Source organism: Trachemys scripta, chromosome 3, assembly GCF_013100865.1.
Source record: "Trachemys scripta elegans isolate TJP31775 chromosome 3, CAS_Tse_1.0, whole genome shotgun sequence".
NCBI classification, from domain to species: Eukaryota; Metazoa; Chordata; order Testudines; family Emydidae; genus Trachemys; species Trachemys scripta.
In genome coordinates this window covers 189,589,500-189,612,868 of record NC_048300.1, presented here as the reverse complement: position 1 = coordinate 189,612,868, position 23,369 = coordinate 189,589,500, and the positions used below count along the sequence as shown (strand labels likewise).

At 40.2% G+C, this 23,369-nt stretch overlaps 1 protein-coding gene across 11 annotated transcripts in view; it reads right to left on the bottom strand.

Annotated features, from left to right (window-relative positions):
* SUPT3H (SPT3 homolog, SAGA and STAGA complex component) overlaps positions 1-23,369 on the bottom strand; it is a 438,440-nt gene that overhangs the window by 44,994 nt on the left and 370,077 nt on the right. For all 11 annotated transcript variants that reach the window (XM_034766666.1, XM_034766665.1, XM_034766667.1 and 8 more), the window contains one exon: positions 21,407-21,517. In XM_034766666.1, coding sequence (XP_034622557.1) covers positions 21,407-21,517 — 111 coding nt within the window. The remainder of the gene's footprint in view (positions 1-21,406; positions 21,518-23,369) is intronic.

Here is a 23,369-nt window from a genome sequence, read left to right as displayed (position 1 = left end):
TCGCTGAAATGCCGGCTGAAGACCTGGACCGCTGCCGGGGCTAGGGCCCGAGGCAAACTGCCCCACTTCCCCCCTCTCCCCCTCCACCCCCCCGGTGACTCTGATGAGCTAACAAGCACGTCTATTTATGTTGCAACTTCTTTGTGGCAGGGGCCATATCTTCCTGTATATAGCATGTAGCGCAATGGGGTCCCAATCCTAACAAACCTTTGGATAGCGCCATAGGATTAAGTTGAAAGAAAGAGAATGCAAACAGGAAGGAAAAGCTATGAGGGTTTCATAAGACGTGTTCTGTAGGGCTCTATCATGTGGTGTATACAGCCTATGCTGGCCTGGCAACCAAAGGGTCAATTCAGGAACTTCTGGCCAACACTGACTGGCAGCTTCACAGAGGCTTGGAGGATACAAGAGCTGAGAAGCAGAGGGGCAAGGATGGCTACTAGAGGAGCAAACAGCCTGGAGAAGGAAACACATGCCAGCAAGCTGTTGAGAACCCATCCGGAGACCAGACCCCAGAGAGGGGATGACTGGAGCTACAGGCTGGAGAAGCCCACAGAAACCAAGGGTGGTAGGAAGGAGCTAAGGGCACAGCAGGAGGAGTTGTTAACACCTGATTCCGCCTGCCCTGGTTTAAGGGCCCTGAGGTGAAATGCAGTGAAGTGGGCAGGTGTGGATTCCCCTATTGGCCAGTCAGAGGCTTAAGGACTGAAGGGATTTCCAGACTCCCTCAGTAGCAGGACCAGCTCACCCTGGCCAAATATAAGGACAAAACCTACTGTGACGTACTGTAGCTGATGGTGCCCCCTGTACCCACATATTCACCCCCACTGTATGATTATATGTTTTGTACAAAGTATGCCTTGTGAGGTATCATTTGAAAAGACTTGATTTGATGAACCTCATTTATCCTGTCAAAATGTACGTATCATCACTGTATATAAAGTTATGAGATTCTGCTATAGGTTTGTTACTGAAACATGTTCTGAGTCTGGGAAACGCCCACAGATGAGCCTCTCAGAGAGGACAAAGAAACTGCAAACACAGAGGCCTTACATGCCAAACCTCACATCGACAAAAAGCGCAAGCAAAAATTTGCAATTCATAATGAGGGATGGTCAGCAGCTCACGTATATCAGGAGGGCTGCCTAGCCCCATGACAAAGCATGGATTTTTCCAGCACTGAAGAAAAGTATAATGGGGGACAGTGACATCACCAAGGGGCCTCTCTCTCTTCCCGCATCTCAACACCTGGAAGCAAGATTCTTTGGAAGACAAAAAAGTCTCCTTGAACTGGGGGGTGAGGGTGGGGCGCGAGAGGGGAGAAGGGATGGTCCTAACTAAAAGGCTTTCTAATTAGTATGAATTGTGAACTGAAAACTGCCTGCAACGTCCAGTAGGGTGAGAAAAACTTTTTGATTCAAATCTTGCTTAGCCTGATAAAGTTTAGGATTTAGAATGTGTGTACTATTTACTTATTATTTCTTATGTAACCAACTCTGACCTTTATGCCTACCACTTATAACTACTTAAAATCTATTTTCTCTAGTTAATAAGCTTATTTTGATGTTTAATCTAAACCAGAGAGTTTGTCTAAAGTGCTTGGGGGATCTGCTCAGATTACACCAGCTGGTGCATGTCCAATACCCTTTGATGCAGTGGCGAACTAATTAATGAGCTTGCATTGATCAAGAAGATCTTGAGCAGTATAAGATGGATATTTCTGGGTGCAAGGCTGGGGATGGGAGAATTGGCTCACAGCTCCCTGTATACAGTTCCCAAGTGGCTGTGTGAGCCTTCATGTAACTTTGCTTGGTGTGCCTCTGCATGCTGATGGCTGAGTGAACAGAACCTGAAGGGGTTTGCTGTTCACTAGCATAGTAGTGTAGGAGACAGCCGGGGCAGGAGAGTTAAGGGGGGCATAGCAGTTTCACAGTCCCGATTGCACCCCGGGGGATGTCACACTCTTCATAGCCCAGAATGGGACTACTAGAGAGACTTGGGCAAGAGAAGCTGACAGATCACCCCGCCAGATCAAGTGAACTCTGTGCAACACACCGTCTGACCAAAGGGGGCGGTGTCACATCAACACACCAGCTCACAGGCTCCAATCCTACTTTACCAGATCCTCCTGTCTGCTGCTTTCCAACTCACCCATATGCTTCTAGGAATTTTACTTGTTTGAGCACTGTGTATATAGTACTTGCACAGTGACACTTCTGTGGCCATAGTTGGAAGGTGCAGCTTCTAATGGTTTCATGTGCTTCTTGGGGCAGAATTTTGCCCACGGAATACAGTGGAAGGACCTAGTTCTGCAAAGTGATGAGCACCCTGAAATCCCACTTACTTCAGTCATAGTTGAAGACACTTTAGCACCTTTCAGGAATCTCTCAGTGGCACTTGGCTCCAGAGGAGAAATTTCATTACAGCTTACATGTGCCTTGTGAAATAAAGCAATGCTAAAGCCATGTCCAAATTCAGCACCTGATGATGGGTGTAAGAGTCTCTTAAGCAGAACCCATTGCATGATTAAATTTGTACCTGGCAGAATTTCAAAATGGAAACCCAGAAATGACTTTATTCTGGGGATGTCATTCTCAGCAAAGGTTTTCACTGTAACAACAAGAGATAATATTATTTTCCACTTTTATAATGTCTTCTGTCTGGAAAACTCAGACTGTTTTGTAGATTTTAATGAATTAAGACTCACAACAATCCCTATTTTATAGCTGAGGAAACAGTCACAGAAAGAAAAGCGACTTGTGACAGAATTGAGAGTATAAAACACATCTTCTGTGTCTCCCAGATTTGTTATAAAACTATTAGACATTGTTGCCTTTCTGGTATTCCTCCTTTAGGGATTCTGAAGAGAGTTGGTGGACCTTAGGTATTCAAGCTCAACACAAAAGTACAACATGTCTTTCTAGTCCTAGAAGATATAAAACCAAATTCCTAACAACTTGTAGAAACTAAAGGTTCCATGGGAATTTTATTAAAACAGGGACATTAATTCCAACACAGGCCATTATATTCTAAGTTTCTGTAATTCCCCTGCTGTTTCAATTAGATTGTTCACTTCCTGTCCTAAACAGCTCTGTGGCATTTCTGTGTACCATTGCACAGCTGCTACATTTCACCTTAGACCTGGCTCAATCTCAGTGATGGATGAATTGACTGCTGTGTGTAGCTTAAATTTGTAAAGTGCTTTGGGATCTTTCAGGAAAAAAGACAAATATATAAATGAATCATTATATCAAGGAGAAGCTGAGGGAAGTTTACAGACTTGCGACTATGTCAACCTACATTATATTGCATAACAGTCCATAAGAACATAAGAATGGCCATAGTTTGTCAGACCAATGATCCATCTAGCCTACCGTCCTGTCTTCCGACAGTAGCTGGTGCCAGATGCTTTAAAGGCAATGAACAGAAGAGGGTAATTATCTAGTGATCCATCCCCCGTCATCCAGTCTTATATTCTGGCAGTCAGAGATTTAGGAACACCCAAAATATGGGGCTGTGCCCCTGGTTACTTTGGCTAAGAGCCATTGATGTCCAAATACATAATGCTTTTATTTTAAGACTAACAGGGATGAACAGACCCACCAAAATACAAAAACAACAGGGAATCTAGACTATTTTCCTAAATAATGGCAAGAAAGGAATGATTTTCATTCTTCATAAGAATGTCTCTCAAACTGCTTAGCAGTTATTCACTAATATTTATTTATTGTTCTGACAGTGCATATCCAGAATGTACACATTGTGTGGCTGTAAGTTACAATCTATGCATAGCATATGCATGTTTCTGTACCTAACTTTGATATAACTTCCTGAAATTTCTAACGGATATAACTGAGTTACTCTATCATTTAGACATCTGACTGAATTTGCATTAGTACTATACTAGTTTACAATAGCCATAAAGTGTGCATCTGTGTTGCTGCAATGTATTTTGGGCTAGTACCACAGAAACCTTGAGGCCAGATTCTCATTTATACTACTCCCTTTACATCACTCTGGCAGTGTAAAGAAACTTAAAGAGAGAGTAAGTGTAATATACTCCCACATTAAGGTCCTTCTACACTACCAGCAGGAGCCTTTGGTGATAATGAAAATCTGGCTACATATATTTATACATATTTAAACAAAGCCATGCTGAACATTTAAAGATTATAAATGGTTTACAACATTCAGAGCTGCATTGTTTCCTAGGAGAGTTACAGCTAACGTGCAATTTATAGCGATCTTGTCTGTGCTGCTTTTTTCCTAACGGATTTAGTAAAATTTCTCAAGTGGCCAAACCAGAAGTTCTTTTATTGTGAGATGTGACTCTAAAGAAATAAACAATTAGATACATTCACGTGAAAGAGCAAGCTGCACGTATGTAACTAAACAAGCACTTGCACTGCCAGCACTAAGTGTGTGAAAAGATATTACAGTAGTTGTCTTTTGCACTCCTGTAGTGCAAACTTCATGTGCAGAGTCACTTTATGCCAACATCTCCTGGATGAACAGGACCACATCTATACTGCCTAGAAGTCTTGTATGCTGCTTGCAACAATTCATGTACTGTGTTGTGTGTTAAGACACTGATGTATGTGCAATCCAAGAATTTTAAATGTCCCCACAGGATATCAAATGCTATCCAGATCATTTGTAAATACTTTCCCAGTGCTCCAGAGAAAATGAGCCAGTTCTTTTCGTATGTAGTTAAAAGACATTTTTGTGTTATCTAAAAATCTATGTTCCTGTTTAGTAAAATTATCTAGGCAACTTACTGTTTCATCAGCACTGTGTGCTAACTCTTTCATTACTAAATTCTCTTTGAGCGTTAAGATTATCCCCAGTAGAGACAGCTGGGAAACTGTAATATAAAGTCAAACAACATGTTTAATGACCATTGAACTCCTGGAAACTTAGTCCAGAATGATACATCATTGTGTCAGATACTCTTAAGCAATATGCTGTTTGGTCTCTCTCTTTAGAAACATGAAACCCCTTGAAACCGCTACCACAAATAGTGAAACTTTTAAATTACTGCCAAGCCACCTGCTTTTCTCCAGGAAACTTCATAAAACCCTCCAAATTAGTAATGTCATTAAGTAAAGCTTACGAAACCTTTGTCATCCTGAAAATGCTTAGCTGTTGAACTTAAAGAGGGCAATGGAGCTTCTAAAAATCAAAAATATTGTCATGTATACTAAATAGACCTTGAAATCCTTTCCAAATTAAATGCTTTAAAATAGCTTTAAATTCAAAACCTGTGTATGCAGTTCTTCTGAATATTAACGCTAGGGGCCAATCATACAGCTCTTATTCTCAGGAGTAGTCCCATTCAGAGAGGAGTACTGGACAAGGCATCTCCACTATTTATTTATCCCAATAAAATACTGCACAAATCTGCAGCATTTTGTACAGTATTTTAAAGAATTGTTTGTAATAAACAAGTAGTGACAGCTTGAGTTTCCCTTGTCCAATACGCCTTCCTAAATGGTTCTACAGAAAGTGGGTAAGGATGGATTATAAGACTGCATTCTGTCCATAAAGCACCCAAAAATGTACCATCTAATCTTGGAGTAATTTATCCAATAAGATGATTTAGAGGACAGTTCAGTGGCACCATTTTTGGAAGGCAAAAGCAGAGGGGAAGGAATATAAATCAAAGGTGACTGGCAGGTAAAGGATATATGCAGCAATCAGCCAAACCATGTGCACGCTGGCACAAATTCAACAAGATCATTTATAAAAATTTTAAGTCAGGAGTACACAAAAGGGGGTCTGGTGCTAACTAAATCCACAGATAGATTACACGCCACTGAAATAAACACTTCCAGATGCTGGCATACAAAAACCTTTTACAGAAAGAAATGTTTTCTTTCATAAATCTGAAAGGAGGAACTTTGGGGTGAGGGGAAGGGAACAAGATTTTCAAACTGAGATCTGACTTCCTAGTGTTTTTATAGAATAATAATTCATATTTTCCAAATACAAAGTGTTTATATTATAGAATAACAAGTAATAGACAATACTCTGAAATACATCGGAAGGAAGGAGTAATATTCGTATGTTAAAAGTGAAAAAAGAACCAAAATCAAAATTGTTTAATTAGATTTGTTCTGTGTAATTAAAACATATGTTAAATCATATGTAACTGATGATAAACACCTTGGATAACATTTTCAAAAGCACCTAAGAGACTTAGGAGCCTAAATTTAATTTTGAAAACTAACTTCTGCACTAAGGGTGAAATCCTGGCCAAAATGAATTCAATGGCAAAAATCACATTTATTTCTCTGGCTCCAGGATTTCATTCACATTTTCAATGAGACTTTGTCTCTCTAGTCTCTAATCTATTTAAAAAATGTCACTTAGGCTTCTAAGTCACTGAGGTGCTTTTCAAATATTTACCTGTAATGTATGCAAATTATGTATCTGGAAACAAATTTTGTAGCATTTACTCCCAAACTGCTTACTAATGTAGACTCATTCACTGTTTTGGGCTGTAGCATGCAGAAAATGTTGACAATGATCAAGATTAAACTTCCAGGTACCTTCCCAGTTAAGAAAGATGGCTTGCAGAGCAAATGTAAAGAAAAATCTTTACACATTTGATACGGGGTGCCTGAAGCACCCTTGCTTTTCTATATTTCCTGTACAATTTATCTTACTGATCTCTTATAGAGTATGCACCAGTTTATCTTTCCTTTATGGGGACACTGTTGAATCATATTAATTTATTCATGATCCCAACAATGTGTACTACCTTAGTATTTTAAAAAGTTTAATCTCTCTTTGCCACCAAAAAATAAATCTACTTGCCACTATTCTAGAGTTTTAGTCTCAACCAACAGATAAGCATTGGCATGCCAGTAATGTTTCATAAATTTTGTTTTCTTTTTCATCAGTGATCACTGGAAACCAGTAAGCTCCGGTACCAGCTTTATCAAAGTTTTAAAAAGATGTGGCTATGTGCTTCAGTGCTTTGCTGAATGGGATGGATTTAAATATTTCCTTAAGTGGTTTGCTGAATTGGTGCCATTGATGGTAATGATCTTATATTTTTGTAGCATCTTTTATTCAAAATGAAATGGAAGTTCTTTAAAAACATTGAGATTTGATTGTACTATATATTTACACACACACACACACACACACACACACACACACACACACACTCACTCACGCTTGCATGCACAGCAGGTACCATTAAAAACTACTTGGAGTGATTAAATTTACAATTTGTTATCCACATACAACATGATCAGCACAGTACAAGGCACAAATAAAATCAGTCCCTACCCCAATGTTATGTGGCATTCTCTCTATGGAGGGATTAATTAGTATTCAGCTCTGTTAGTTAAAAAAAGATATTTATAACTAGAAATATTGATCAACAAAAAAAATCTTTAACTGCAAAGAAACTGTACTAAGCTCTTTGAATGCTCTTTTACTGGTTCTTACTTTGAGTCATAGCGTAAATCCTTTTACAGACATATTTACACTGGGACCTATAAGCTGTGACTGTCTGAAACAAAGTCTTTCTGAAACTCCTAGAATGATATGTGTCACACACTTATTTCAGTACAAATCTGACTAATGCAGACAGTAATACATAATATAGGCATGCAAGTACTACCTAGGAGTAAGGAGTGGCGTGCAGAACAACCAAAGCAAGAGGATTGTCAGCATCCTGATATTCCTCTAATCAGGAAATTCCAAAACTCAGCACCATGATTTTTAAAAAGTCTATTATAAACATATAAGGGCGTAGGTTGAAGGAATATGAAAATGTTTCCAAAACAGATTTCCAGACCCCTCCAATAGTGCTAATTCTGGACTGAATTATTATAGATCAAAGCAAAAGCTAAACTCTGCCTAGTGGAGGAGAATTTGAGTTCATAAGATAAGATGTATGACTGTTCAGACACTTGGAGAGAAGGTGTGCATTAGTAAACAGCGTAGAAACAGTCTTGTATAAGGTAGATAAAAGTGGTGTGTGTGTGTTTGTGTTTTCAGGGCAATACTCCCGGCTCAAAGTAATTTCAGTTACATACAGTACCCTTCACTTCGTGTCCTAAACTATCTTTTATTAGTATCATTGTACACTATTAAACACTTGCTGTTTTTCAGTTCCAGTCAGACTGCACTTCAGGACTGGACATAACTAAGGCTAAGATTTTGTCACTGAACCTGTGACTTCCAGAGACCTCCATTACATTTTCTGCTTCAGCCCCGAGGCAGCCTGGCTGGGGGTGTCAGCTGGTGGGCACCCATCAGCTCTGAGCTGCTGGGCAGTTAGGGACCCCACAAGCTCCCAGCTGCTGCGGGCAGTGACTCCTCCTCAGCTCCCAGCCGCTGCATGTGGTAGGGAGACTTTGCAGCTCCCAGCCACCATGAGTGACATGGGGGCTCCCCCACAGCTCTCAGCTGCCACAGGTGGCAGGGAGACCCCACAGCTCCAAGCCGCCGCAGGCGATGGGGGCTTCCTGCAGCGCCGAGCCGCCGTGGGCGCATGGGCGACCCTGGAACTCTGAGCCACCGCGGGCGCAGTGGGGACTCGAGCTCCCAGCTGGCAGCAGCGGAAGGGGAGACCCCAGAGCCCCTGGAGCCCTGGGTGCTGGTCCCTCCCTCCCTTCCCATTTTGAGTTGAAGTCAGGAACAGGTTGCGGGCTTCTGCGAATTTTTGGTTATTACCCGTGACCTGTCCCTGACTTTCACTAAAAATAACCATAACAAAATCTTAGCCTTAGACATAACTCTCCTATTCCATGGGCATCATTAAACAATGAACATTTACCAACCCATTCTGCTTATTACAGTAGCACCTAAAGGCTCCAATCAAGATTAGGGCCCCATCGCATTACATGAAGTACAAATAGAGCTCTCTGACATTCTAAACATCTAATTAAAATGAGACACATGCAAGTGCAATAAACAGATGGAAGAACCTAGGGTTTTGTCATCCCAAACATTCCCAAAGTGCTTCATGAACAATATGCATGCAGCATCACTCCAGTGCTGCCGGTGCTGGAGTAGCAGCAAAGTGCTGCCGCGCATTCTGTATGACAGATTGCAGGGGGGAGGGAGATACAGGGAAACTTTGGCCAAAGACAAGGGGGAAATCCATACTCTTATGAGAAAATGCCATAGGACAGAAGACAGAAACTCAGTTTTTAAGGTCACATTGGAAACATTTAACACTGGATAAATTAATGGCCATATCAGATTATATTAGAATGGCTCACCATTGGGATCTGCACTCCAAATTGAAATGCTAAACTTGAGTAATGCCCAAAATGCCCTAGACAGTTTCTGGTTTTAAATAGTTATGGTTTGAATGCACTATTTATGGTCATATTTAGATATTCTAGTCTATAAATTATCAACTCCAGTTTTGCAATACTCTTTGAATGCAACTCCTTTGAAAAACAAATTATACGACAAGGGCGCATTACAATGGACATCAAAGCTGAATGACTCTATATTAACCAATTGTTGACAGTTTTGTACCTTACAATAACGAAGATTTTACATGGATGTTATGAGGCTTAATTAATTAGCATTTCCGAAGTGTCTGCAGATTCTTCAAATTAACACAAGCACCATATTTACTACAGCTTCTGGATTCATTTTCATATCTAAGACGACATTGGACTAAATCTGATCTCACTTTCACTCAAATAAATTAGGAAAAATGACACTGAAATCAATGGCATTACCCTGGTGTAAAATATAAGCTAGTCTATAATCAGGCCTTAGGGTGAAGCATACACTGATCAGACTACTAACTAATGCAGTTTGCTTTCTTTCAAAAAGACCTTCCAGTGACTTTTGATTTAACCCAAAAGGTAAGACATTATTATTATTATTTAGGGCACTCACACTCTTCACCGTAGCTGTGATTTGAGTTTATCTGAAGCCAAGACCTCTCATCAAATGAATGATGAAGTGACCTAATTATGTGAGTGGTGGCCTATAACCACCAAACTCATTCTAATTCGAGCCCTGAGTTGGACTGAACAGGAGTTTAAGAAGTGGGGATTCAAGCTTTTTTCTCCTCTTTCCAGCCCTTAAACACGTTAAGTAAAAAATGTGAAAAAAGTGTCATTTCATTTAATAGTTCATAAAAGCATTACCTTAATTTTCTGCACAAATATAAATTCACATTTCAGTGTGAGAAATTCTGTTAATCCTACTCTGGCAGAACTCCCATTGATTTTTGCCCGAATAAGGAAGTAAGATTTAGCCCAAAAATGAAATAATGAAGACATGTCTTATTGTTTTAGCGAATATGCATGTGGCACAGAAAAAATGGATTCGATTACAACATATGGAATTACATCATACCACATGAGGAAGAGTTACATATTTCCCATTCCTGTCTTGCAAAATTACATGGCACTGTATTTTAAATCAGTCATTTACATCGCTGCTGGTTGAAAGTCGGGATCATGCTTTAAACTAGGTAATAGAGGGCACCACCCATAAGCTGTCAATACAGAATACATGGATAAAATATATGTCTAGACTATCTTAGACATGGTAGAGTGCAGAAGAATCTAGCATACACTTGCCGGCTTTTCATTGTGGCTTATGATCTGAGGCAAAAACCTAAATGCTCTAATTATGTTAGTCATTTTGACATAACTATTAAGGTTAGAATAAATGCAAACGGATCATTTTCACTACTTTAATGTTAGCACTCTGTTACCATATGATTATGAAACTTTTAAAGTCCTCTTTAGGTCCAAACCAACATCTATCAAATACTGCTAGAGAATAAATTACACAAGTCAACTCTTTCTCCAAAACTGCCTTATTAACAGCACACATCACAATCATCAGATGAAGGAGATGGGAAAAATGGTGAAATAAAAAAAGGAGAAAGATCAGATGACAGAATATTTCCATATTTTAAATCTCATGTACAGTGCCAAGTACATTGTTAATGCTTAACAAATAATAATAGCCATGCTGGAAAGCATATTCCCATTGGAACTTACATTGCTTGACAAAATAAGTTCTGTTTCCTATGTTTGCTCTCAGTTTTCTTTTAAACAGAAGTAGAATCAAATATCACAGTCAGCTTTTGTGATTCAAAGTTACATACTGGCTAGTGCAAGGGACTAGTAGTAAGGACTAGAGCTGGTCGGAATGATTTTACAACAAAAGATGCCCTTTTCACAAAACCGGTATCTCCCTAGCTGTGCCCCAGTGCTGGAGAGCTCTAGTCAATTTCACATTTGCCCAGTGACATTGACAAAAGCTTTCCCAGAGAGCTGCAGAGGCCAAGGTGCTCTGCCTCCCACTTCGCCATTAGCTCCAGAGGACAGAGAGGCACAGAGCGAGAGTACTAAGATTCCCCGCCCCGCCATAGCTCTGTGAACTAGAGAGCGTCCTGGTCACTGATTCAAAGCAATCTGGATTGTTTAGTAAAGCAGGTGCAAACAAACAATATGCTTTTTAATACGGCTACATGTAAACATATACAGCCAGGAACAAAGAATGTGCGCCATGCTTACAGGATAGAATATTCTATCCTGGGAAGCAGTGACTCTGCAAAAGATTTGGGAGTTGTGGCGAATATCAGCTGAACATGAACTCCCAGTGTGATGCTATGGCCAAAAGGGCCAATGCAATCCTGGGATGCATAAACAGGGAAAACTTGAGTAGAAATAGAGAGGTTAAGGAGTCACTGATTATGGTTTATAAACACCTACATGGAACAAATATATTTAATAATGGGCTCTTCAATCTAGCAGAGAAAGGTATAACATGATCCAATGGCTGGAAGCTGAAGCTAGACAAATTCAGACTGGAAATTAGGACACTTTTAATAGTGAGAGTTATTAATCATTGGAACAATTTACCAAGAGGCATGGTGGATTCTCCATCTTAAGTTAAGATTGGATGTTTTTCTAAAAGATATGCTTTAGGAAGTATCGTTGGGAAGCTCTATGGGTTTGTGTTAGACAGGAAGCCAGTCTAGATAACCACAATGGTCCCTTACACATTAGAATTTATGAATCTATGTATCTGCTTGTCCATAGCTGACTGAGGTGGAGCTGTTGGCGTAGCACTGGAATTAGATGATCTCCTACACTGAGACTTATTTCTCTTCTTTGAAAACTGTCCGCCTTGATGGGTAAAACAGCTGCCTATAATACTGCCATTGCTGTTGTTGAAGCCTATATTAATGTCTCCTGGGAGCTGTGGTATACACGTGTAAGGAGCCAAGAGTAGCTTGAGAGTCCTTAAATGAACGTAAGGTTTTATCCTTTTTATCAGAAAGCAGGGATCGACCATCAAAAGGAAGGTCTTCAATAGTTTGAAAACTGTCCGCAGCTATACCTGAGTTTTGCAACCAGGATGCTCTCCTCATTCTTGGCAGATGCCATCACTTTGGAAGAAGAGCCTCTTCCATCAAGAGCACTGGAGAGAGATCTTGGCCACTACACAATCATAGCAATCATAGCAATATAGAGCTGAAAGAGATGTTAAGAGGTCATCTAGTCCAGCCCCCTGTGCTGAGCAGGACAAAATATATCTAGACCATCCCTGATAGTTGTTTGTCTAGCCTGTTCTCAAAAAAACTCCAATGATGGGGTTTCCACAATACCTCTTGAAAGCATATTCCAGGGATCAACTATTCTTATAGTTAGAAAGTTTTTCTTAATATCTAATCTAAATCTCCCTTGCTGCATAGTAAACTAATTTACTATGCACATTTGCAGAAAGAAGGTGAACTAAATTTTTCTCACAAATAAATCAGGTCTTTTGGGTTCAGTTTTGTCCTACCTTCAGAGGAAATGGAGAAAATTAATCACTGTATATAACAGCCCTTAATATATTTTAAGACTTATCAGACACCCCCTACTCTTCTTGTCTCAAGATTAAACATGCCCAATTTTTTTAATCTTTCTTCATAGGTTAATCCTTCAAAACCTTGCATTGGGACCTGATAGTGCTTGTCCGTGAGCTTCACTGTAAGAGCCAAAGAGGTCAGTGTATTCCATAAAGTCTTTGCTAGATCTAGTAGCACCTCATAAACAGAAAGGGAAACCTGGAGAAGGTCTAAGGGCTTGCATGTGTTTTCTTGTATAAGCTCTGCTTGAATATCCAAATATGCAGCCATTCTTCCTGGATGATCCTGATGAAATTTAAACTATTCAGGAACTGGAGAAGATGCATTCAGGGTTTTAGAATCATCTGGCGAGGAGGAGGAAAAGTTAACAGGAGCTGATGGATCTATATATAGTCTCCTCAGGAGACTACAGACTATCTATAATAGTCTCCTCAGGAAATCGTTCCTCCACCCAAGCAAAAAAGGCAGCATAGATTTGGAATAGACACCCCACACCACAGGCACAATTTATATCCCGGAGAACACTGCATACCAAGGGCGCCTAGCACCAAGACTAACTAAAAAATAAACCAAGCTATAATAAAATAAATAACTCAAAAGGCAATAAAGTGCTAGTGAACTATTTACCGACAGAGGGAAAACTAAACTAGTTAGCTACAAAGGAGAAAAAACCCATAAGGTAAACTGCACAGGAAGCTCAGACATAGGCCACTGGTAGTGAGAAGAACTGAGGGGGGTCTGGGTGGTGTCACTTTTATGCACCTTCAGTGGGGACTAAATTAATAGAGAACAAGGATGATAATGAAGAACATTGTAGGTGAGTTCAATGGGGGCAAAGGCAGGATGTCTAGTGGGAATCAATGGTATTGCTAGAAGAGATGGGAAAGTATTAATGCCATTGTTCAAGGCACTGGTAAGACCTATTTGGGAATGCTGTGCCCAATTCTGGTCACTCATGGTCAAGAAAGATGAATTCCCAACTTTGTGTCATCAGAAAATTCCATCAGCACACTCCTACTTCTTGTGTCAAGGTCTTGAATTTTTTTGTCCTCAAGGTCACCTAATTTTTCCACCAAAGAGGCAGAAAAGTTATTTAAGCTGAAGGACAATGCTGGCCCAAGAAAAAAATGGATATGAACTGGCGATGAAGAAACTGAGGCTGGAAATTAGAAGTGATTGTCCTACTCATCAGAGTGAGTGTCCCAATAGGAGTAATGGGGGCAAACAACCTAACTAGTTTTAAAATGGAGCCTGATAAAATAATAAAAGGATTATATGACAAAGTTGCCTTCAAGAGTAGGGGAGTGGATCTGATGACCCAGGAGAGGTCACTTCTAGTCAAATGTCCTATGTTCCTATTATTATTTCTTATTTGTATTGCAATAGCTCCAAGGATTCCCAGTCATGGACCAGGACCCCCTTGTGATACCCGCTATAGAAACACAATGAAAATATGATCTCTGCCCTAACGAGCTTACCATCTAATTGAGGAATGTAAGTGACTTTCCTAAGATTACACAGGAAATCTGTGGCAAAGCCAGAAATTTAACCCAGTTCTCCTATGTCGCAGTCCAGTGCCTTAAGAACAAGATCCAATCCTCTAGGGAGAAAATCTGTTACTGTGATATTTCATTTTATGGTATTTAGTCTTAATGTAAATTGCTTTATTGAAAAGTTCAAAGACGACATTATATTTTTTCAAACTTTCATTTTTCTGGTTTTTATCTCAAGGGCAATGTGACAGCGTAGGTTCCTATCCTGTCCTGAGATCCCTCACGAATAGCTGTGGACACCTTTTGGTTGGTTATCACCTTTGTGAGTTTTATTTATCACTTCCAGAAAACCATCATCACAATCCTGTGCAGCAAGTTTATCTACCACAGGTGCTGACTTTTGTTTTTGATGGTGGGTGCTTTTGAGGAGGTGTGTGGTGTGTGTGTGTGTGTGTGTGTGTGTGTGAGGGGGCACTCTGCCAGTTTTTTGGGGAGGCTATTTTCAGCATATTTATACACTTCTTTCATATTCTAGTTATTGAATGTGTTTAGTTATTGAATGAGGCTGAGGGAACTGGGATTGTTTAGTCTACAGAAGACAAGAAGGGGGGGGGGGTTGACAGCTGCTTTCAACTACCTGAAAGGGGCTTCCAAAGAGGATGGATCTAGACTGTTCTCAGTGATACCTGATGACAGAACAAGGAGTAATGGTCTCAAGTTGCAGTGGGGGTTTAGGTTGGATATTAGGAAAAACTTTTTCACTGGGGCCTTGGCTACACTTGCGAGTTACAGCGCTGTAAAGCCTCCCCCAGAACTGTAACTCACTCCCCGTCCACACTGGCAGGGCACTTACAGCACTGTATCTCCCTGGGTACACCGCTGCAGGTACTCCACCTCCCTGAGAGGAATAACAGCTGCAGCAGAGTGGCTACGACTCACGGGTGTGAGTGTAAACACTTGCAGCGCTGTACTAATCACCTTGTCAAGTGGCCAATCCTCTCCATTGTTGTGACCGGCTGCAGGAATGCGGAAGTGCCGGTTTCAAAGCTCGTACCACAGAGAAAAGCAAACAGTTTGCAGCTTGCTTTGAGTGAGTAAATGAATGAGCAGGGGGCCGGGAGTTCGGAACTTGCAAAATAGAGTGCTGACATGCTCCAAAAAGCACTCACTCTCCCCCCACACTCCCTGTCACAATCCACCCCGCCCGTTTTGAAAAGCATGTTGCAGCCACATGAATGCTGGGATAGCTGCCCATAATGCACCGCTCCCAACACAGCTGCAAATGTTGCAAGTGTGGCCAAGCCACTGCGCTGTCAGCGTGGACAGACTGCAGCGCTTTTCCCTACTCAGCTGTATGAAGACACGTTTACCTCACAGCGCTGTACAGTTGCAAGTGTAGCCAAGGCCTAGGAGGGTGGTGAAGCACTGGAATGGGTTACCCAGGGAGGTGGTGGAATCTCCTTCCTTAGAGGTTTTTAAGGTCAGGCTTGACAAAGCCCTGGCTGGGATGATTTAGTTGGGAATTGGTCCTGCTTTGAGCAGGGGGTTGGACTAGATGACCTCCTGAGGTCCTTTCCAACCCTGATATTCTATGATTCTATGATTCTATTGTTGGTATCGTTACTATTTTAATAATGACTAAATTGTTATGAACTACATAATTACATTATCATGAATTACAATATACTAAAATCATTGCCATCACCTACAAGCGGTCTTCACTAACGTCCCAGTTTAAAGACATTATGTTTCACTGTAGTTTTCTGGATGAAACTGTCAGCAATCTTATTTACTTTTAGTTCCCTGTTATTGTTTTGATGCATGTTAAGGACAGCTACATTATTCAGTTGTGTCTGTCCCATTGATAACTGGAGATAATTTTTAAGTCTTCTGAAGCTGGAGAACGAGTTCAGGATGATACAGGCACAAAGACGGATTCTTATAAATTTGCAGTACTCTGGAAATTTAGTGCTTCCAGAGTACTGCAAATGACTCCAAGATCTCTTTTTTGATGGGTAACAGCTAATTTAGGCACCTTCATTTTGTATGTATAGTTGGGATTATATTTTGCCATGTGCATTACTTTGCATTTAACATTGAATTTCATCTGCCATTTTATTGCCAAGTCACCCAGTTTTGTGAGATCCCTTTGTAACTCTTTGCAGTCTGTTTTGGATTTAACTATCTTGAGTTTGGATTTAACTAACTTTGCAACCTCACGGATTATCCCTTTTTGCAGATCATTTATGAATATATTGAACAGCACTGGTCCCAGTACAAGCCCTTGGGGGACACCACTATTTATTTCACTCCATTCTGAAAATGGACCATTTATTCCTACCCTTTGTTTCCTATCTTTTAACTAGAGTGCCTGGGACTGCTGTCAGGATCATTAACAATTCTTAATTTAATGACAAGCCTTTTATTATCTTAATCACCCTGCCTCTGTTTACAAACAAAGTCCAACAGTATGTTGGCTTCAATGGTGTTACATTGTTTTTGGCTGGTGTATGAGAGTGGAGAATTATGTTTCTAAATATACTACGTTCTAACCCTTCTATTTGATTGAACTGAGCTGGTATATACCTGGTAAGAAAGATCAGCAATACTTCCACTGCCCAATGCTGGCTCTTTTCTTTAATTTACTGTGGGTCTGGTAGCACGAATGGCAGGTTGCCACAGGGGTGGCTCTAGCTTTTTTGCCTCTCCAAGCACAGCAGGCAGTCTGCCTTCGGCGGCTTGCCTGCGGGAGATCCCCAGTCCCGCGGCTTCGGCATACCCACCGCTGAACTGCCGCCAAATCCGCGGGACCAGCAGACCTCTCGTAGGCAAGTCGCCGAAGGCTGCCTGACTGCCGCACTTGCAGGGACCAGCAGGCCGCCCCCCACGGCTTGCCGCCCCAGGCTCGCGCTTGGAGCGTTGGTGCCTGGAGCCGCCACTGGTTGTCACCAGGGAAACTGGTGGGAAATGACAGGATGCGCCGAAAATCCTTCCCCTTCCTGCTCACAGCAAACTATGTGAGAGGGCCTATTAATTACAAAACAAAATCCTCATGTGGGAGAGTGGGGAGCAGTTTAAAGAGGAGTTGAGCTGCAGGTAAATAAATGTATCGATAAACTTATTTATAATGTTATTGTGTCTGTCTAACCCCGCTCTTTGTATATCACTTGTATTTTAGGCTAACTTTTGTGGGGAGAGACCATGGGTAAAATCCTGGCTTCATGGAGTCAATGGACTTCAGGAGGGGCCAGGATTTCACCCCAAGTCTTCGAATGCATTTGAGCAACACTGAGCATAATGAGGTCCTGATAGTGCCTCTGCATGCTGCTCTAATACAAAACAACAACAATAATAATAATGGAGAATTCCAGGTTGCTGAAGAAATGGTTTTTAATTTAATCTTGTTATTTAATTAATTTATTCTATATCTATATTCCATTTTTATTTTTTTTAAAGTTGTTAAAAGAATATTGTTAAGGTGGCAAAGCCCAGCACTCAAAAGTTAGGAATCACCAGAATTAAGATTGTCTATGCAACCTTAATTTGCCCCCTAGAGTATGTGCATTACAATACAATCTTTAATTACATGTACACTTTCTATCTTTTCCCCAAAGCTTGCTGGTCATGCAGTGTATCAGACAGATGGCGCTCAGTGAGGGCTAGATTGTGATACCATTTCTCATGCTTAGTAGTAAACTGCTCCTCAAGCAGTCTCATTGAAATCAGTGGCACTGCTCAAGGAGTAAGATACCACAATCTGGCCTAGACTGAGGAAGCTGTCCAACATTTCTTTTTATCCGCATCATTCAATGTACAGCCCCAAGTCTTATTTACACCATGCAAATGCTGTGCCAACTACAGAATTTGTTTAAATTTTCTCAAGGGATTTTCTTTTGGGTTCATCATCACAGTATCTGAGCCTCTCACAGACACTAATGGATTTATATTCTCAACACCTCTGTTGACTATATTTATCCCCATAAGCAGATGTGTCATAGGGCTTGTCTACCTTACCCACAGGATCGACAGGTAGCGATTGATCCAGTGGGGGTCGATTTATCGCGTCTAGTCTAGACACGATAAATTGACCGCCGAGTGGTCTTCTGTTGACTCCGACACTCCTCCGTAATGAGAGGTGCAGGCAGAGGCGACGGGGGAGCGTCAGCTGTTGACTCGCCGCAGTGAAGACACCGTGGTGAATAGATCTAAGTATGTCAACTTCAGTTACATTATTCACATAGCTGAAGTTGCGTAACTTAGATCGACACCCCCCTCCCCATCCCCAGTGTAGACCAGGCCATAGAGTCAGAGTTTAAGGCCAGAAGGAACCACCAGATCATCTAGTCTCCTGTATATCACAGGCCACCAGCATACCCAGCAACCCTACACTAGACCCAACAACCAAAATTAGACCAAAGCATTACAGCCCACAGGAGACATGATGAACTGAGACAAAAGATTAAGGGCCAAAATTTCCAATGTTGGGTGCTCAACTTGACACAGCTAAGGCCTAATTTTTCAGAGGTACTGAGCACCTGCAGCATCTACTGACAACATCTGCCAATGTTAATGTAGCACTTTTGAAAATCAGGACTGGGATGCTCAAAACTTGGGTGCTTTCCTCATTTCTGGGCACAATTAGTGCCGTACTCAGATCATTTTGATTCAAGTGACCTGGTTAATGCCACACAGGAAATCTGTGACAGAGTCTGGGATAAAAGCTCATTCTCTTGATTCCCCGTGCATTGCCTTATCCATGAAGGCATGCTCCCTCTTACTGCAGCCTCCTATCACATTTTCTACACACTTTCCAATTTCTGTGATGAATGAGGCAGGGAAAAAATGACACCAAGGCATCACCAGAGGCAACCTCTCTCAACCCTGAGGAGCTGTTCAAGGAAGGCAGTCTTGGTGTGTATGTTGACTTGGATGATGACGGTGCTGAGAGCAGTCACTGGGCTTCCTCTCCTTACTCTTTTACCTCCAACTAGGGAGCAAGGAATCACCCCAGAGAGCTGTGTCCCAGACAGTGGCTCAGGCACAACGTTTTTTAAATGACAACATGGCTAACTGACTACATACAAATACTTATATAGGGGAGAAAAAGAACGGGAATGACAAAGGAAACATCACATGCCTTTTGTGATCACTGTACTTTTGCAGCATAAAGGAAATTAAGGTTGGGAAACTCCCCCTTTTATACCGTTGAAACTGTGTGTGACTGGAGAAGGGTGAGTGGTCCAAATAGGTACACTTATCCCAAGAGGGGAAAATCCTTGAAGCAGAATATAGATAGATAATTTTAAATACACGTACTCTAATACCTTTGACACAAGATCTTCCTCATCTTTATCATTATAAGGATAAATGTAAGATCTGCTCTATAGCAACCTAACCTATCTAGTAGATGGCCTAAGATTCCCTGTTTCTTGGCCTGTTTGGAGGGACCAGTGGCCTTTTATCTCATCAAGCGCCAGCCATAGAAGCTAATGCCAAGAATATATGATGGCCAGTGATGCACAGTTTTGGTTATTCATATTAGGCTATTTTAAAAAAATCACACTATTCAAATAGCACTCTGCATGCCCACTCTGCCCTGCAGGTATAGAATACCATCCTGTCTGGTGACACAGATAGTCTACTCCTGAACTTCAAACATCTACCTATAAATTAGTTGCTTTTTTGGAAAAACAAAGTTGCTTCACTATAATTGGGTGCAAGCAGCCTTTTTCTTCTTTACAATGTATTTCATTACATTCTCTGCTTTCAGAGGCTATCTGCAGGGTTTTAGCCGAATATCACCTAACCTATTATTAAAGACTGTGCACCACTCTGGAATGTAACTTCTGTGCTAAATTGTTACATAATATTAAACTAATAGTTGTGGGTGGCAAATGATACAGTTGAGATTATATACAGAGATTCATTACAACTATCATGAATAAAATATCTATGTAATACCATATAGGCATACATATAAAAGCACCAGGCACACCTATGGCATTATGAAAATAATAATTTAGCTTACTTTTCTTAATTTTATCCCATTACTCCAAGTTATAATTTCTTGGGATCCCCTAAACGAATCTCCTTCCTTGATACAGGCAATTTTCAGATACTTGTAGATGGCTATCTTACGTAGAAGCATATTGCATGTGGTTATCCTTTCTATTTGTTTTAATTTTTCCTTTTAAGCTATTTCCTCTAACCCCTTTATCATTTTGAATATTCTTTTCTCAAATCCCTTGAAGTCGTCAACTCCTTTCTGGATATCAGGTATTCAGATCTGAAGACAGCATTACTTCTGAGTTTTATTGACTTAGAAGTTTATGTGAGATGCACTCTCTTCTAAATTGTGAGACATTATGAAGTAGGCAGGGATATAGGCCACATACAGTAGTCAGTCATAAGGAGATGCTCCTAATTTATGACATCAGACATACCCAGCAGCTTTGAAGTTTACATCAGCTGAAAATTTAAATAAATAATTTGTTTGGGGCTGCTTTGAATAATGGATTTTCAATTTGTGTAGAAAATCTGATGGGAAAACCTCACAATCTATCAACATTTTACTGGAAGCTCAATTCTATTGCGTTTCAGTGGAGGTTCAAAATTGTTTAAAGAAACCAATCTGCTCTTTCTCCAACCCTAAATGTATCACTTGAGATTTGAACTTCCAATAGGAGCAGTATCTGACATGTAACTAATTTTAGAATACAAAATGCTCCTCAACATATTGCAATACCTATAATTTAAAACAACAGTAAACCTAAATTTTGCAAAAACAGAAAATTCGAGTGCTAACAAAAAGCATAATTTATAATTGAAAGAAAATAATATTTAAAATAAAAAAACTTTTTTGTCCTTCCAAAAAGAGACAGAAATTACTAAGTTTTATTTCCCAAGAGAATTATGCCACTTTTGTAAAGAAAATTACAGTCACCACAAATTGCTCTCAACAATTCCAATGCTTCTTCATTTGACCACTTGAAAATCAAAGTTCTTTAAGATTATAAATATAACTTTTTATAACTCTGTTATTACGTACTGTGAATGGGGAAAGGGGGCCAATCTTGTGGCCGTAGCGCCGAATGGCCTCTCTGATGTGGCAGGGCTGGATGGCATCGCTTTGAGCCTCTATACCACAAGCTGCAGTGCTCTGCAACAGAAAAACACATAAATTGTTGCTAAATCAAAAACACACAACAGACCTGCAGTGCATAAAATATGAAAGTAAACCTTTATAAAATGGACTGATTTTTTTCCCTGAGGATACACATTATTGTTGCCACACACTACATCTTAAAAATCTATTAACAAATCAAAGAGGACTTTTACATGACCTCTGTTTAACAGACCCAGAGAACAATATATTTGTCCTCTTAAATCTTTTACCCGGTGCTGATGTATGTAGCAATGGAAAAGAGCAGCAAATGCTCAAATTCAAATGAAAGGATCATGTAAGTCATGCTGCAATAACCACAGAAAGCTATTTCTGAAACATTTCAAGCTTTCCTTATAATATTAAGGGGCAGGCAAAAAATTCTGATAAATATTTCAAAGCAGACACCAAGATTACAATCGTCTGATGTCAAATTTAAATTTAAAAATGAAACCTAATTATAACATAATTATAAAGTCACAAAGATAAAGAAATATCTGAATAGATTCAAACTGGAGAATTTTCAGATTTTAAATAGATTTTTGAACTAAGGACCCTGTGCAAGAAATAGCAGATTCATGCATGCTGGTTCACGGATGCTACAAAGGTCTTCCTGGCTATGCAGGAGCAGAAGCTATATTGTATTTTTAGTAGGAAAACTGTAATATTGGTGTAAGCCTCTCTGGCTACCCAAGACAGCTGCTTGCAAACATTCACAGATTCCATCCAGGTGACTGCCACGTGATAAGATCAGGGGAATGCCACTGGTGAATCCATTAAGCATGACCAACATACAATGGACACTGCATATACAAGATGTACACAAACATACTATGAACATATACCATGGGCCAAAATTTTCAGACTTGGATGTCTAAAGCTAAGTATCTAAATAAAGTGCCTGATTTTCAGAAGTGCTGACCACCAACAGGTCCCAGTTGGCATCAATGAATGGAAACCACATGCTACATAATGTGTTGGTGGGTCCTTTCTAAATGACATTCATAAAGGCAATGTGAAACCCACTGCTTTGTGTTGGTCTGGGCCCTGATGTAGTATGAATAGCATTCTTCACTAAACAGCTGGTCTATCACGACACCTTAGCTATGCCTAGTAGACTCCTGTCAAAACTAGATATGTCGTTTCAGTAAATTGTACAGTAGTTTATAAATATCACATTTTTTAAAATGACATTTAAGTAAGGTTATGAGCTTATATTAAACAAAACTGTACCTAAAATTGCATCCTTAGTTAATATTTTGTGCCTGTGAACTGCAGTGCAAATCACTCATATGAACCCCACCAACTCAATGTAAAAAGGAAGGGGGAAAAGTAACATTCAGAACTCCTAAGACAAATATTTTTACAGATCATCAATAAGTTCCTCACTGGTATGGTATGTAACAAAGCCAATGCTGACAGTTAATTTATTAGTGAGGGAAAGGTGAACTATATGGGGATTTGTCTATCCCTCTTATGATTCTATGAGAAGCATATACATACCTTGTTTATTGTTTGATAATGTCAGTGTAACAATTACTAGTGGAATGTGCATGTTTGTTGGCAAGAAAATAATGTACATGACAGCAACACTAGTGCTTCAATTCATGCTGTTGACCTTTAGTTATAGTAACATATTTTTTCCCAAGATTTCCCAAAATATCTGAAAAATACAGCAAATAATACATAACCTCTTCGTTTATTCAATTTTTCCCACTTCAGTTTTGATATGTTCATCCTCCCACTTAGAACACCTAGGATTACAGTGAAAACTAGGAATGATATTACCGACATTGGATATCTTGAATGTGAGATATTTCATTCAAAGCATGTAAGCTGAACTTACTGA